This window comes from Prionailurus viverrinus, chromosome B1 (genome assembly GCF_022837055.1).
Source record: "Prionailurus viverrinus isolate Anna chromosome B1, UM_Priviv_1.0, whole genome shotgun sequence".
NCBI classification, from domain to species: Eukaryota; Metazoa; Chordata; class Mammalia; order Carnivora; family Felidae; genus Prionailurus; species Prionailurus viverrinus.
In genome coordinates, this window is record NC_062564.1 from 20,540,832 (window position 1) to 20,558,050 (window position 17,219).

Sequence of the window (17,219 nt, forward strand, 5' to 3'; positions counted from 1 at the left end):
TAAATAGACATACAAAATAGTAAAACAATGTCTTGCAATAACATTTGGAAGCATGGGTAACAATAATATATTCTAACACTTCATTGTCCTTTGATATTTAATGAGTACATCCCAACTCAAACTATATGGCAGGCCTTATATGACCCAAATTCCCTACTAGACTACAAGTTAACAATTTTTCAGTGTTAGGAAATACAAGAAAGAATCCTATCCAGTCTACATAAAATGTCCGTAACAGAGAGAAGAGTAATGGGCGCTTGTCAAATATGTGTGCCTTCTTCTTATAACTCGTGTGTAACAGGACTTGATTTAAAAGGTCTTACCCACCATAGGTTATCTATATATCCTACTAAATTTTCCTTGCTATATGGCACAAGATAGGACTTCAACTTTATTTTGTTCCACATGGATACTTGGCTATATCTACCCTCTTCCCAATGAAGTAAATGCAACCTTGGTCAATATATTAAATGTCCCTATTTATTTTTACTTCTGAGCATTATTTAAATGGCATATGTATTCCAATGCCATTTTCATTCTTTTAGCCACCGAAGTTTTACAGAATGCTTAAATATCTGGTAAGGCAAGTCCCACCTAGCTTCTCTTCTTTTCTTGGCTATTGTTAGACATTTGTCCTTCCATACAAGTGCTGACATTATTTTTTCTAATTTCAAAAACAGTCCACAGTCCATGAGGATTCAAAATGGAATCACATTAAAAGCATTTCTTAACTTGAGAACTGATATTTAATAATTTTACACATTCTCTTCTAAAAAGTTATGTTTGTTCCATCTTATTTCATGTTCTTCAAAAATATTTACATTTTTATAGATGTAGTACTTTCCTTGTTAAACTTATCCCTAAGGATTTACCCCCCTATAACTTTGGATACTACCACGGGAAGAGTATTTCCCCCCAACTTCCATTCTTCTGTTACTACAACAGCTAAAAATACTTGCACTTATTTTGTAACCAGCTACTCTACTAATTTATGTTAACTTTAGTAGCTATTTTCCAGTGTCTCTTGGGCTCTCTCAGAAAAATATAAAATGCTTCCATTTATTTATTTATTTAACTTTTTTGTGATAATGCTTTCCAAACAATGCTAGACAATTATGATGGTGGAGAGGGAACCCCTGTTTAATTTCTAATTTTGATACAGATTATCTTTGGAGTATTTTCATTTACAATGTTGTGATTGGCATTAGCTAACAGCCTTCATTATATCAAATATTAAATATCTGTCTTCTTAGGTGCATTTTACTTAAAAATTTTTACTAGGAATGACTTTAAAGTTTATCTAATCTACCACTATGATTATATGACTTCTGTCCTTCAATTTGTTGATATCAAAATTATGTTGACAGATTTCCTGATAATGAATCATGATTACATTTCTGTAATAAACCCTACTGACAACAGTCTAATATTTGTTTTGATTCATGGCAGATTAAATTTGCTAACATTTCACTTTTCAATTTACATTAGTAACTGAGATTGATCTGTTGTTTTCTTTACTGAACTGTTACCTCTCCTTTTTACCTTTCCCTATATTAAAGGTGTCTAATCTGATTCATATGTTGTTCCTGTTGTTTTCGGCAGATAGGACACACCAGTATCTTCTTTTCATTGTGACCAGTTTGAATACAGGACTCCCGACCTGCAGTACTCTTCTGTCTGTGTATGGGCACTATTTCACTTTTTTCTACTTCTTGTGTTGTCTGATGTCAGTTTGGTTCTTTTTTTATCATACAGAACTTGTTCTTCCAGTCTGGAAGCTTAGAAGATGTTTACTTTTTCCTTGGGATTAAGGAATTTTATCAGAATATACATAGGGGTATGTGGATACCTTCCTCCCTTGCCTCCCAGCTGGACAACAGTTAGCTGCATTTCTACTAAATTCAAGAGTAGAATTCAGTGATGCATCACTTACATATTAACACCCAATGCTCATCCCAACAAGTGCAGTCCTTAATGACCCTTGCCCATTTAGCCCATCCCCCCCACCCAACACCCCTCCAGCAACCCAGAGTTTGTTCTATTTAAGAGTCTTATGGTTTGTCCCCTCAATTTTCTAGGCCAATAATTTGGGACTTAATAGCAGTTACCCTTTTTTTTGAATAATCTAAACATTATATGTGAAAACCATTTTTTCTAGTTCTATAGAATTTGTTATTTAGTTTAATACACTTAAGTGTTTTTAGGATTTTGTTCAAGTGTGTATTTCCTTCAATAACTGTTTTTACTGGATTTTACCTGTTCTATCTAGTGTTCAGCTTCTGTGGCTTCTCTCTAGCTGCTGGTCCCTTTTGCATGCACTGTTATGTTCACTGGACGTCAGGACTCCTATCTACCCTGAAGGCTGGACCCAACTGTAGGTAGCTTCACTGGCATGCAGACAGCAGTTGGAAGCCTCACTCCTACAGTGAGTGAAGCAACATTCTCACCACCAAGTTGTCAGTCTCCCACCAAGACAGTAAGAGGAAGCTTTTCTACTCAGTCTCCACAGCTGCAAAGGCAATGCTCTCACACAGGCAAGGTAGGGACAATGGCACCTACTTGTTCAGGGACACTCTTTCCCATTAGTACCCTGAAGTGGCAAAAGACTGCTATTCTTCGAAGGAAGGAGGGTGTAAGAATAGTAGGAGGTGCACAGAAGCCCATCCTCCAACCAAGTCTTCCCCGGGACTACAGAGCTCTGATCTTTGCCCCCAGCATTCTCAGAATGAGACAAGAGAGCCAAAAGCCTTGCTACTTACATGCTCCAGATCACAGTAGCTGCCCTGCTAATAACAAGGTAAGTTCCCCAAATACTGTCGATTTATTCTCTGTAACATCCATTCTGGAATTAACCTTCCCTTTTTATTTTTAAGGCCATCATTCAAGTTAGGACTTTATCATTTCATATTTGGGTTCCTAGTTTCTTTGTTGGTCTCTCAGACTAAAGTCTAGCCACTCTCATTCATTCTGCATGAAACTTACTGGAAAAAGAGCCCTCTTGGTTATTTCTGACCTTCACATAAACAGGTCCAGCAATAAGGGTATACGACTGACAAAAGGAAAAGGTAAAATGGAGAGTTAAGGAAGACTACTGAGACTCCAGAGTTCCACTGGCTAGGCCAGCTAGTAGAACACCACCACCACCACATGTTCATTAGCATAAGGGATCTCCCAACCCACCTCATCACTCTTTCCCTTGCCCACAATCTGTGTTACTCAGAATGAGTGGAGACATAGCTAGAAAAAAAACATACTTTTAGCTGTGTCTCCACTTTAGCGACACAGCTCAGCCATGGCACCCTGGAGACCTTGCACATATCCACAAAGGCGACACAGGTAAGGACTGAACTGCAGCTGAGTCTAAGTCTTGACAGAAGGCCTTAGGATCCTCCTGGAGCACAGAATATGAGAACATGGGAGGCTTGTGAGGAACTACTATGTGGCCATTTTTTATTTGCCTCCCCCCACCCCCTCGTAAAGCTGTCATGAAAGTATTTTTTATCTCCTCCTGGGTTCTGATGAAATAGGAGACCTTTCTTTCTCAGGCTCTGGGGACACACCGCCAGACTATAAAGTGGACTGTAGCTGCAGCACGGCACCGGCTCCCCAGTAACGGGTCCTACCACTCATGTTGCAACTGTCATCTGGCTTCTTCTGTTTCAGTGTCCCCTTGTGGCATGTAGAACAAAGAACACAGGGAGCTAGGACTCCCAGATGCTCTCATTTCTATGCCTACGTAAGTAATGAACTCTGTGACTCTAAAAAGGGTTGTTTCTTTGCTGGCCACATCTGTCAGGCCTTGCCCTTCCCAATGCTTGACATGCATTTCAACTCAGTCTTCATCAGTAAACAACAGGAGAGGGAAGAGAAGAAAAATGAAAAGACTCAGGGACAGTTATAGTACATTAACAGTTCAATCTGATTTTCCAAGAACGGGGAAGACCTAGACTATAGGATCCCACTGCTTTCTAACAATATCAAAAGAGGGAATGGACCTGCTAGAGAGTAGCCAAATTACAGGTCTGATGCATCCGGCCAGGCAAGAAACATCTGGCACAGCAAGAAATGATGCTCAACTCAAAGTCTGAATTAGGATGGAAGTGTAAAGAATTGTTACTATCACTCAATTTGTACCACCTTACTTCACATGCAGTAATATGTACCTTTACATATAAAGACCTACTAAAGATGAAAATACATCACCATCATTGCAAACAAAGCTAAGTGAAGATTTAGCATGCTACTGCTGAAAACTGTCCATAAGTGCAAAACACACGAGCGTTCAGTCTAGTAAATCAGGGACAGTATAACCAGCTGTGCTCTCTCTCAAGACAGCAGCTTAAGTCCCACCACACTGATTTATTTGTCATACCCTATTTCCTTCCCCAGTTCCTCTCATCTTTCCCTGCCTCATCCTGCCTCTAAACTTTTTTTTTTCATTGTTACTAGTTTGGAATGCCTTCCAATATTTCTCTTCATCTACCTACATTTAAGACAAGTAAATACTCTTTTTTCTAAGAAATCATGGCCATTCCTACCCCATAAAAGAGCACTGGTCTAGCTCAGTGCTTCTCAGACTTTAATGGACATATATTCACATTAAAACATCTGGAATTTTGGGGTGCCTTAATCAGTCGGTTAACCATCCGACTTCGGCTCAGGTCATGATCTCATGGTTCATGGGTTCAGACCCCACACTGGGCTCTGTGATGACAGCTCAGAGCCTGGAGTCTGCTTTGGATTCTGTGTCTCCCTCTCTCCATACCCCTCCCTGTTCACTTGCTCGCTCTCTCTCAAAAATAAATAAACATTAAAAAAATTAGAAAAACAAAACAAAACATCTGGAATCTTGCTAACATGCACACTAAAAAACAATGTATACTCATTCGGGCGGTACAAGGTTGGACCCAAGAGCGCATTTTTATAAGCTCCAAGATGATGTTGATGCTGCCTGTCCCTGGTTCACACTTTGAATAGCAAGGGTTTAGCTGACTAATTTGATTTTGCTCCCTATTAGTTTGACTCTACATGTATTAGATTCTGCTATCAAGTCTTTTATTTTTGTGTGTGTGCCTTAAAGTAGGGCTCTCACTGACAGATGGTTTTGAATGCTTGTCAAACAAACGTGTATGTATGTTTCTGGCAAGTATTTTTATACTTAGAAGAGACCACATGGATCAGAATGTCAACCTTTGCCTTGAAGCAAAAAAGCTGAATTGCATATACAAAACCATCATTCCTTAGAATAAAGGGGTTTCAAAAATAGAAATATACCAGCTATTTCTAGGCTTAGGTAGACATGGCCATTAGTTGGCTTAAGAGTCCCCTAAGAACCTGCTGCTCAAAGTGAAGTCCACAAACCAAGATGGACAACAAATGGGAACTTGTTAGAAATGCAGATCTTTGGGTCCCCACCCAGACAGAATCTATCTGCCTTTAAACAAGATTCCCAAGGGAGGAACAGTAAAGTTTAAGAAGCACTGCCCTAGCACACTCATATTAACCGGCTGAATGAGAAAACACTAGAAAATAAATGTTCGTGTTTCTTCATTTGTTTGCATGACAAAAAGCATTTTTGTGGGAGCAAGGTAAGAGAGAATAAAACGTTGACTGGGTCACCCAACGGACCACTCCCTAAAAATGGCCACAGTTCATTATCTATCTACTTAAACACCCTCCAGTGGCACCAAGAGTCATCTTGGAGAAAGCAGAGTAGTTGGATTTCATTCATTTGAATCAGTGACTAATTTGCTACATAAAATCAGCTCCTCCCAAACCTATATAACTGGGCAAATATTTTCAAGGATGGTAACGTGTGTGCTGAGAAAAATATCATCCCTGTTCAAATTTGCTTGCTTCGCCATCAAATCAGACTCTTCAGATGGGAGTAGCGGTAGGAGGCAAGGACATGAAGGACAGATGATGAACTGAAATGAAATAAAGGAGCACCTATTCTTTCTTACATATATAGTTTTCAGCAGAGTTCTCAAGTGTTTCATTAACCATAAGAGGCTAAGAAGAATGCTGTGAATATCTACAAGTGGATTTTTACTACAGGGTTTCCTAGGACCTCCGTATCTTTGCATGTATTGTGAGTTTCCAAGAGTTAGCCGTGCACAGTGATTTTTCAAACTTTTCTGATTATATGCCTTCAATACATTGTTCTTAAGCACCAAATACTATCTCCCGAACCCAGAAGAACATCTCAGAGCCACAGCCAAAAAGCATCCCCTGAAAACGTGGAAGGAGCATCCTTTAATATTCCAGATTCTAGAGCTAGACTTGAGTAAAATTTTTAAAAAATCATAGAATATCTATTTTTTTAAAGAGGCACACAGTTAACACTATAAAAAGAACTTTAATTAGATACTCAATGGCCAAGATTCAATAAACCTAGGTAAATGTTCTACCTTATTAACTAAGGGTAATTTCCTAAAGGACTAAGAGCAAACTTGTTTTAAAAGTGGTTTCATCTATGATATTCAAAGACTGCAATGTAGTTACAGGCCCAAAGTTCTTTAAATGAATCAATCAAGGATGTAACCAGAAAGTGCTGGATGTAGGATAAGATGTACTATTAAAAAAGAGAAAGGGGCGCCTGGGTGGCGGAGTCGGTTAAGCGTCCGACTTCAGCCAGGTCACGATCTTGCGGTACGTGACTTCGAGCCCCACGTCAGGCTCTGGGCTGATGGCTCGGAGCCTGGAGCCTGTTTCCGATTCTGTGTCTCCCTCTCTCTCTGCCCCTCCCCCGTTCATGCTCTGTCTCTCTCTGTCCCCAAAATAAATAAAAGCGTTGGAAAAAAAAAATTAAAAAAAAATTTAAAAAATTAAAAAAAAGAGAAACATTAAAACTTGGGCATTTCGGCAGCTTTTAGTAGGGCACGTCAGCAATTTTAATAACCTTCAAGATACGGACAATATCTTCAAAGCTCATAGTAACCATATACACAGGAAATATAAGAAGCTTTAGAAAGCACAAAAAAAGAATACCATGTCTTAAAATAGCTACAACATTCAACACTATTTGATAAATTTTATTTAAAAAATTTGTAAAAGTGACTAAAAATTACTTTATTCAAGTAGGTCTAGAATAGTTTATCCATTTAGCTATAATGAAATTAAGTATGTCAACATGCCAGAATAAAGTTAACATTTACACTGATCAATACTCAACAAACTTTAATACTTACCAATATTTTTAACTCTGCTTTTCAGCTGGGTAGAATGCCTTTTCTTATTCTTTGACTTGGGAGTTTTATCTTTAGATGCCAGGCTGGCCTGTGCAGATGCTTTTCTTGCCTTGAATGTTTTAGTTACTGTTGTTGGATCTACTGGATCAGGCATACTGCTAAAGCTTTCTAAAGACTCTTCATCAAACTGGCGTCTTCTCCGGCTGGTATCTAACTGATTTTTGCGATTACTATTTGTAGTTTTCTCTACAGGCACTGGAAATCCAGTCTTGATAAATGGTTTTTCTACTTCACCTTCCTGGTCATATAACCATGGTGTCCTACTGTTTTCCACCTCCTCTTCGGGCTGTTTTTGATTCCTTATCAATGAAAATAAGTTTTTATAGGTACAACAGATTCCTATGTTTACTGGAAAACTGTAGATACAGTTTACTAGATTTAGGTAGATAAAAACATCAACAGGCTATAAAAACATCTTTACAGAAATAAACTAAATATGCAAGTATTATGAATGCTAATGTGCTAAATTACTTTGAACTTTAATATTACATCCTTCTCATTAAACCATTTTCATTGGCAAAAGTTTCAAACAAAAGATCTAGCATTCATGAAGCAAAAGAGTGGGAAAGAAAAATAAAAAGGGCGCCTGGGTGGCTGAATTGGTTAAGCATCTGACTTCAGCTGAGATCATGATCTCAAGGTTTGTGAGTTCAAGTCCCACATCATATGGACCGTCCCGCTTTGAGTGAACACAAGTCCCGGAGTTCCCTTCAAGTGAGCCCGCCCCTTTATTTCTCTCTCTCTCTCTCCCCTCCTCCCACCTTGCCCCTCATGGGATTCTCTCTTTCTCTCTCTCTCTCTCTCTCCCCACCCCTCATGGGATTCTCTCTTCTCTCTCTGCCCCTCACTCACTTGTACCCTCTCTCTCAAAATCAGTAAATTAAAAATAAAAATAAAAAAAGGATGGGACATACAAGGAAAAACCAAAACACATGCAGGAACAGCTGAGAAAGAGCTGTGTGTAACAGAGGGTTTGGGAACACACACAGATCTGTTGTCACCTAAAGCAGTTCAAAAAGAACTGGAATTTGGTGAAAACAATTGTCCATGCAACTGGTAATTTACTCCTCCACACATATAGTTTAGTTCTAATGGTGTGCTAAACACTGACATCCTTTAATATATTCATAGGTATTCACTGATCATCTAAGTTTTAAAAAAATATGTATGTCTACCGGATTTCTCAGAAATTTTAACATGCCAATCAATGTGCTTGATATTATAAATGTCTTAGAGGAAAACATAGTCAGCAAGATGTCCAAAACTTTTTATCATAGAACCTGACATGAACAGTGTTCCGAAGAATGTGATTTGGGAGACTGAACTATAGGATTCAACATGAGACAAAAGTTAGCAAACCTATGTTCTACAGGCCAAATTCAGCCTGCTGCCTGTTTTTGGATGGCCTGGGGGCTAAACTGATTCTTATATTCTTACATGGTTGAAAAAATATCAAGAGAAACAGTTTGTGTCACAAATTATATGAAATTCATATTTCAGCACCCACAAAGTGTTATTGGAGCACAGTCACTTGTTCATATTGTTTCTGGCTGCTTTTGTGCAAAAATGGCAGAAATAAATGGTTATGACAGGCACTATATGGTCTGCAGTATTTATTATCAAGCCCTTTACAGTAGGAAAAGTTTTCTGACCCCAGCTCAGGACTACAATGTTTCATGTGACCTCTTGTTATCTCCAGCCATTTAATTCAGGGAACTTACCTAATAATAGTTGAGATTTTGGGGAGGTCTAATCTGAAGTAGGTCAAATATCTCAAGTAATACTAGATATCCAGATCCATCCTTTTTTACTATCAATTATGTACAAAATATGGATAGTAATGAAGTAAAGACCTTCCAATAGTAAAGCTATTCACTAAAGCTTTGAATAAGTGTTTATTGCTTATGATGGAAATTCATTCAACCATCATTTCTGAATGGCAACTATGCCCTAAACACTGTTAGGCTCTGACGAGGGAGTATTTTAAAGAGCAATAAGGCGTTTAATGGGAAAAAAATGGTTAGCAGAGCTAAGAAAAAGTCAGGAAGGTCAACCATAGGATTCCCAGGGTCTAATAAACAGTTGAATTCTAAGAGTTTTTGTGTCATCACGTAAGAAAATCTATGATTTAATAATTAAAGTGTCAAAATATTTAAGAGCCCAAGACATGCCCAATCCATAACTAAAAAGTAATGTGAATTCTGTATTTGTAAAGGGCTAGGAAAGACAAAATCAAAGAGATACTTCTTACAGAAGAAATACTACAATGAACTGACGTCTAAGTTTTCATCCTTCTAAAAAGTTTTTTCTGAGGGGCACCTGGGTGGCGCAGTCGGTTGAGCGTCCGACTTCAGCCAGGTCACAATCTCGCGGTCCGTGAGTTCGAGCCCCGCGTCAGGCTCTGGGCTGATGGCTTGGAGCCTGGAGCCTGCTTCCGATTCTGTGTCTCCCTCTCTCTCTGCCCCTCCCCCGTTCATGCTCTGTCTCTCTCTGTCCCAAAAATAAATAAAACGTTAAAAAAAAAATTAAAAAAAAAAAAAAAGTTTTTTCTGAAATAAATAAGAGTAACAATAAAAAGGCTATTTTTACCAGCTGGCTATCAAAACCGTTTTCCAGATTAACACACACATGAAAAAAAGCTATAAAAATATTAAATGATTAACCGGACTCAAACCAAGTAGTCTTTTATACTATTTGAGTCAAAAGTTTTATTTGGGAAGACTATTCTATTAAAAAATATTAACAGTGAGAAAAAAGTATATGTATAACACTGAGAAACAGAAAAAGATATCCTGACTCTGAATGATACCATATTTCACTGATCTAATAGTACACTCCACATCACATTTAGATAGGCCTTAAGAATTTATTCTAATCAGGAGCTATGAATCAAGGAGCCATCACTTTACAACTATCGTCTAGAAGTTAATATTAGTTTCTAGCCCTAAAGTGAACTTAAAGACAGATAGCAAACCTGGGCAAAAGACACTGTATGGGTCACATCTTCTCCTTCCAAAATGAACTGCACGAGACACTCTGATCAAAACTGTGATACCAGGGTTAGCAGTAGGTGTATGCCCAAGAGGTAACTGATCAGATTATCAGTTTCACATTCCCAACGCTATCAAGCCGAATAGAAGCAGCCTGCCTAATTATGTTTTCAAATTATGTATAATTAGATGTAATCACAAAAGTGACATTTAAGAATATAATGGATTTGGGGCGCCTGGGTGGCTCCGTCGGCTAAGCGTCCGACTTTGGCTCAGGTTGTGATCTCACGGTTCGTGAGTTCGAGCCCCACGTCGGGCTCTGTGCTGACAGCTCGGAGCCTGGAGCCTGCTTCACATTCTGTGTCTCCCTCTCTCTCTGCCCCTTCCCTGCTCATGCTCTGTCTCTCTCTGTCTCAAAATAAATAAATAAACATTAAAAAAAATTAAAAAAAAAAAGAATATAATGGATTATGTTCACAATTAAGTACCTTTGTTTTTCTGCTCCAATAGAAGAATTGCTTTCAAAAGGTTTTGGAAAAGCCATATATTCTGTTTTCCCTGAAGAATTCTGGGCTAATGGTTGCTGTTGTTCAGTGGGTGTCGAAATATTCTGAGAAAAATCTCCAAAATTAGAAGGAAATAAAGGGCTGAAATTCATACCTAATAAATAAAAGCAATGGATAAGACAACAACAAAGTGCCTGAAGACCTAAATATAAAATTAAAAGACAGTTTTAATTAAATGTGCCACTCAAATCCACCAAAACAAAAAACTATTAAATACATTAACATTCATTTGTTCAATCACTGTTTACATAGCTCAGTCCACTAGGTTTTCCACATTGGTGATACAAAAATGGATAATGATCGTCACCCTTCAGAGTTAAAAGTTAGATGTAACAGTACCTGACCTTTATCAAATGACCGGATACTGGACTCTACTGTAGGCATTTACCCGTCACTTTGTTTAATGCTCAAAACAACGCCATGACACAGGTATCGTATTAATTTTACCACGGAGAAAATCGGCTCAGAGATTAAACAGCTAGTAAATGCAAGAGCAGTTCAGATCTCAGGTCTGCACAACTCCAAAGCTTTTATTCTTTCCACACTAATTTAACTGGGAAAACAGACCAAAACTAACCCTTTACCATACAGTGCCATATCAGATGTATTTGAGGGGGCTACTAACAACTCGGGGAGAGAAAGGGGTGAGAAAAGTCTTCACAAAATTACTTTGTGAAGAATGAATAGTCTTCGCCCAGAGTTGACACTGGTATGAAGTATATTTCTGCAAAGGAATTACATGTGCAATTATTTATATTATGTTACTTAAAAATCTACTCAAAAAAAGTTTGTTGCCAATATTTATACCCAAGAACTAAAGTGCTTGTTAAATTTGTTAACGCCACTGCTTTTATAATCTTGCTAAGAAAATGCAATGCTCTTTTTATTTATATTCACAGAGCCATCCAGCTCTCCAAACCCTTTTCTCCTCCTATATTCCCTGGCAAACACCTTCAACTCCATTTCCTTCATGACACACTACATCTAACTGATCACCTAATGTATTCTACCTCTAGAATTCTTCTGAATTGCTCCTAGTCCTGTACCCCTCCTGCCAATGCCTTGGACCAAGCCATCATTCTTTCTCTAATATTACTGCAGCAGCATTCAATTTTCTCTTCACCAGCAATATTCTTAGCTCCTCTCTCGAAACTCTGCAACACTATCACTAGTATAATATTCCTAAAATAGAAATCTCATGCTAACCCCCTGCTCAAAATCCTTCAATGGCCCTTCGGGTTGGCCATGGGAAGTCTAAGCTTCTTTGCACAGTACAGAAGGCCTTTGCTGCTCTCCAGCCACATCAATTACTCTTCCCCTGTGATGGCCCTAAACACTAGCCAAACTTAATCACTTCTAAATTCCCCACATGATCTACTGTTTCATTGCTTTGTAACTCTACGTGTCACACTGATTAGAAAGCCCTTTCCTCTCTCATCTCCCTGGAAATAAATTGTGTTCATTCTTTAAATAACATGCTTTCTGGAAGAAAAAAAAAAAAAGAAACTTGCTGACAATTTTTTGCCCCAACAAAGAGCAGACCCCTCACCTCACTTGCATCACTGCTACAGCACCCACGGCATTGTGCTGAGCACCTGTCACCCTGAGCTTCCTCACTAGACTCTAAATTTCTTTAAATATTAGTTCTACCCTTCTGAATCACAGTCACTTATTTGGTATCTGAAACGTAACGGGTGCAGAAAAAAGGTCTGAATAAAAGCCTAAGCTAAATAAATTAAATCTAAGCCTAAGCTAAGCTTCTGTCTAGTTGTGAATCTCCCTACCAAGACATGCAGCTCCTCTAGAAGAACGCTGCTTTAGTCATCTTTACTCCCCTCATGCTCTACGCGGTGCCTGGTGTGTTGCAGTCATGGGAGAGGATCATCCCCTTTCTCCTTGATAAATGGTGGCTGAATAATTCAAAGGTGTAAGACTAAGCAATCTTCATATGCAGTTTGCTTAATTTCATTAGCAACCATTTTAAGTTTTTCACCATAAAGAATCAACACAGACAAGTCTGTAACTTTCTTTGCAACATCAGAAGGGATAGATAAAAATCCATGCAAGAGACAAACAGTATTCCCGAGCACTTTGCATTTATTTTCAAGTTTTCAGTCACTTACCCGGTGCAAACGATGAAAAGTTAGTAAACCCAGGTAGGTTAAACAGATTTACAGGTTGTGAGGGAAAGCTGAAAGGACAAAATAAACTGGGAGAAGAGGTGTGAGATGCACCACTGCTTCTTTCCTGGCTTCCGGGTTTTTCTGGGTGCTGAGTTTGTTGGCGCATAAGTTCATTTAGCATTTGTTTCAACCTGTAAATATTTAAGAAGTCAGTTAACTTCTAAGTCAGTTATATTATCTTCTGTTTAAAGTAGGTTTAAAGAAAATACATGTAAAAAGTGATTCAAAACATGCAGTAGAAATGGCCTGTTTTGAGAGTGACAGCAAACATCTGCTTGTCCTGCAGGCTTACTTCAGTAACTTGGCCTTTGGAACAAGAAGTGCACTTGTCACTTTGATCAGACAGTAAGCAGAACTCTAAGAAATTGACAGATTTTTGATGCTGGAAGCTTCACAGAGGTATAATTTACATAGCATATAACTCACCTAACAGAAGCATAAAGTTGAATCCTACAAATTTTTAAAACCAAAAGTCTATGGTATTAAAAGAGAACATTGGGCAAGTCACTGTTTATAAAATCCTCAGGAATTGAAAATGTATGAGTATCCAATTTTGCTCCTGCCCTTTTCTCCCAGAAGATAACTAGAAAACCCCTGCTCAGTTTTAGCATTTTCCATACAGATCTACTGCTTCTAATCACAGATTACCTTTGCACGTTATTCTGTTGCCACGTCAGCTGAGTATAGCACTGGTTCAACTGGTGCATTATAAGGTGTACTTGAGGAGACGCAACATTGCTGGGCATGACACTGTAGGGACCCGTGAGAAGAGTTTGTAGCAGACAAGATAACGTCTGTGGAAAGAAAAAATGTCCTAACAGTTACTGATGACTTGAGAAAAAATGGGCAACGGTTTAGAAGCAAGGTATAAAAAATTTACTTTTGTAGTAAAACTTTACCTGCTGGTCTTGCATCAAAGTCTGACAAATACTGACACTGAAATCCAGTTGTTTCTTTAGCTGATTGATTTGTTCTTGCCATTGTTCTTTCTCCTCCACATAAGAGAGTTCCGACACCCAACGAAGGTTTTCTTGGCGCTGCATGCTGATATTCTGCTGTCTTGTCTTGGCTAAAGGACGGTAATTTCCATCTGCTGAAAAAGGGCGACTGTTCTTCCACCTAACACAGATTTAAAGCATTAGGTCATCGTATGTAATTACTTGGTTTTTAAAATCTGGCAAAAAAACTCCTGATACTGTGGTTCACAGAGCAGTATTTTCTTAAGATCAAAGTTTAAGTTCAAAGGACTCAAAAAGTATAGAAAATGAGGGGGAGGTTGAGGGAGGGAGAAAGGCAATGCCAGATTTCTAGCCTTGTGCAATTATCATTTGCAAGTTTTTTCCACTCTTTTTTTACTTAAGTTTTACACAGAAGTGTCCCTAGAATCCTGTACTCTGCAAAATGAACATTTTATTACAAGCATGTTTCCACTCTTCATGCTTTAAACTTAGCCACATGACATTCCATCAAGTGGAACTACTTAACCATCTTTTATTCATGAAACATTTTACTGTTAGAAATAACAATGTAATGGATATTTTGTTGACAGGCCTTTGTCACCATCGATGATTTTTAGTTTTGCTTAATTCCCCCAAACAGGAGCAAAGATCAAAGCTTATGAATCTTGATCCAGTCTAGTTGGGATCTACCTTGGCAAAACTCTCACGGTACAATAAAAAATGTATTTGGTCTTTATCCCAGGTGCCTGGCATAGAGCTCCCAAACCCTAGGCATCTCCTGAGAGGTAGAAGGTCTTTGCTACTCATTCAACCATAGCTAATGACTCTTGGCAGGCACTAGATAGTTTCATGATAAGGGCAAGTCACTAAAAAATCAACTAGGTGTTTACAGGGTTGGAACTTTCAGCCCCATCTTCAACTTTGAGAGACAGGAGGGGCTAAAGATTGAGTTTAATCAGCAATGGCCAATGATTTAATCAATTGTGCCTATGTGACGAAACGGCCACAAAAAACCCTTAACAGCTACTTAGAAGAGCTTCTGGGCTGGTGAACATATTGAAGTGCAGGGAAGGTGGCGCACCCAGAGGACATGAAAGTTCTGACCCCATGCCCCACCCATTCCTTGCCCTCTTTCATTTGGCTTTTCCTGACTTGCACCGTTTATAACAGGCAAGTAAATGTGCTTTTCTGAGTTCATGAGTTGTTCCAGCAAATTATGAAACCTAAATAGGGCTTGTGGGAACCCCCTAATTTTTAGCAAAGTCAGACAGAAGTGTGAGCACGTGGAGACTTGGGATTACAACTGGCATCTGAAATGAGGGCAATCTTGTGGGACTGAGCCCTTGACTTGTGGCATCTGCCCTAATTCTAAGTAGTTAGTGTCAGAAATGAATTGAATTGTAAGAACACCACGCTGGTTCAGAGAATCATAGAAGCACTTAGTGTCACAAAGATGTGAAACATCAGGAATTAAGCCAAAAGTTAAAACGGTGAAACTAACCTATTCTTAGCTTCTTTTACATTATAAGAGTTTTGATTCACACTGTTAGGAGGATACATTGAAAAGTTATCATTGGAACTGGCATCTTGCTCTTCTTCTTCCTCCTCTTCATCTGTCCGAACAATTCCTTCAGAAAGGTAACCATCTTCATCTCCTTCTTCATCTAGTGCACACTGAGTAGAACCTCCCCAAGTTGCCATTGTTCTAGAGATTAAGAGACAAAAAGTAAGACATCATTCTAGAGATCAGCTAAATACGTTACCACCTACTATGTGCCACACATTGTACCATATGTGTACATATACATATGTATACTTATACATAAGCATACATGTACTGATCTATACAATTTCACTTAATCATAGTAATAAAATGGATGGTACTCTTTCCACTGCTGTTATACAGAATATGTTTACTCTGCCTTCCACAAAACAATCCTTCAAATAAATTAAAATAGTAATCATAACCCCCTGAACATTTTTCCTAAACGCCCTTCAATTTTTAACTTGTCCTTGAGTGACAGTTTTCTAGATCAGAGCTGTCCAAAAGAACTTTCGGCAAGAGTAGTAATGATCTATGTACGTGGATCCAATACAGTAAACACTAGGTACACATGGCTAATGAGCATTTAAAATGTGGCTGGTGTGACTGAGAAAATGAGCTATTTTTTTTTTAATTAAAAAAAATTTTTTTTAATTAAAAAAAATTTTTTTTAAACATTTATTCATTTTTGAAAGACAGAGAGAGCACAAACAGGGGAGGGCTAGAGAGAGAGGGAGACAGAGAATCCGAAGCAGCTCCAGGCTCTAAGCTGTCAGCACAGAGCCTAACGCAGGGCTCGAACTCACAGACCACGAGATCATGACCTGAGCCGAAGTTGGCCGCTTAACTGACTAAGCCACCCAGGCGCCCCTAATTTTTTTTTAATTTTAATAGGTATAGGCAATGCAGCAGCTGCCATACTGGAAAGCACAACTCTATATGTACTTTTTAATTTAAGTTTACTTATTTAGTTAGAGACAGAAAGAGAGAGAGAGGGAAACGCACACAGGGGAGGGTCAGAGAGAGAGGGTGAGAGACAGAATTCCAAGCAGGCTCTGCATTGTCAGCACAGAGCCCCACACGGAGCTCAAACTCACGAACCATGAGATTATGACCTGAGTGGAGATCAAGAATCAGATGCTTAACCAACTGAGCCACTCAAGCGCCCTGGAAAGCACAATTCTAGAGCCGTGGTTCCCAAACCTAGATGCTGATCAAAACTATCTAACTTTTCTGAAGTTTAGATGTGTGTTACTCACTCAGAACAGAAAAAAACCACTGTAGGTATAATTTGATAAATAAAGTACAGTTTGGGACTTCAAAATAGGAAAAGTTCTTCTAAGAGGAAGAGAATAAGGTTTGATGCAATGTTCCAGAAATGCCATCTGAGGATATCAAAAGGTTAGGTCCCAACAAACTTGAATTTCAAAATGCTAGCTCTGAGGGGCACCTGGGTGGCTCAGTCGGTTAAGCATCTGACTCTTGGTTTCAGCTCCAGTCGTGATCTCGTGGTTCCTGAGTTTGAGCTCCGTGTGGGGCTCCACTCTGTGCAGAGCCTTCTGGGAATTCTCTCTCTCCCTCTCTCTCTACCCAGCCCCTGCTCGCTCTCAAAAAATATATATATATATGTATAATAATAAAATAAATTTAAAAATAAATAAATTTAAAAATAAATAGAAAATGTTGGCTCTGAATACTCCTATATAGATAACTAACCAATCTTACAGA

General features: G+C 38.7%; 1 protein-coding gene across 20 annotated transcripts in view; it reads right to left on the minus strand.

The window, feature by feature from the left end:
- The window catches only part of PCM1 (pericentriolar material 1), an 80,607-nt gene that overhangs the window by 27,045 nt on the left and 36,343 nt on the right, over positions 1–17,219 (minus strand). For all 20 annotated transcript variants that reach the window (XM_047854933.1, XM_047854931.1, XM_047854932.1 and 17 more), the window contains 6 exons: positions 15,450–15,653; positions 13,889–14,108; positions 13,638–13,783; positions 12,930–13,120; positions 10,729–10,900; positions 7,191–7,549 (listed from right to left, as the gene is read on the minus strand). In XM_047854933.1, the coding sequence (XP_047710889.1) occupies positions 7,191–7,549; positions 10,729–10,900; positions 12,930–13,120; positions 13,638–13,783; positions 13,889–14,108; positions 15,450–15,653 (1,292 nt within the window). The remainder of the gene's footprint in view (positions 1–7,190; positions 7,550–10,728; positions 10,901–12,929; positions 13,121–13,637; positions 13,784–13,888; positions 14,109–15,449; positions 15,654–17,219) is intronic.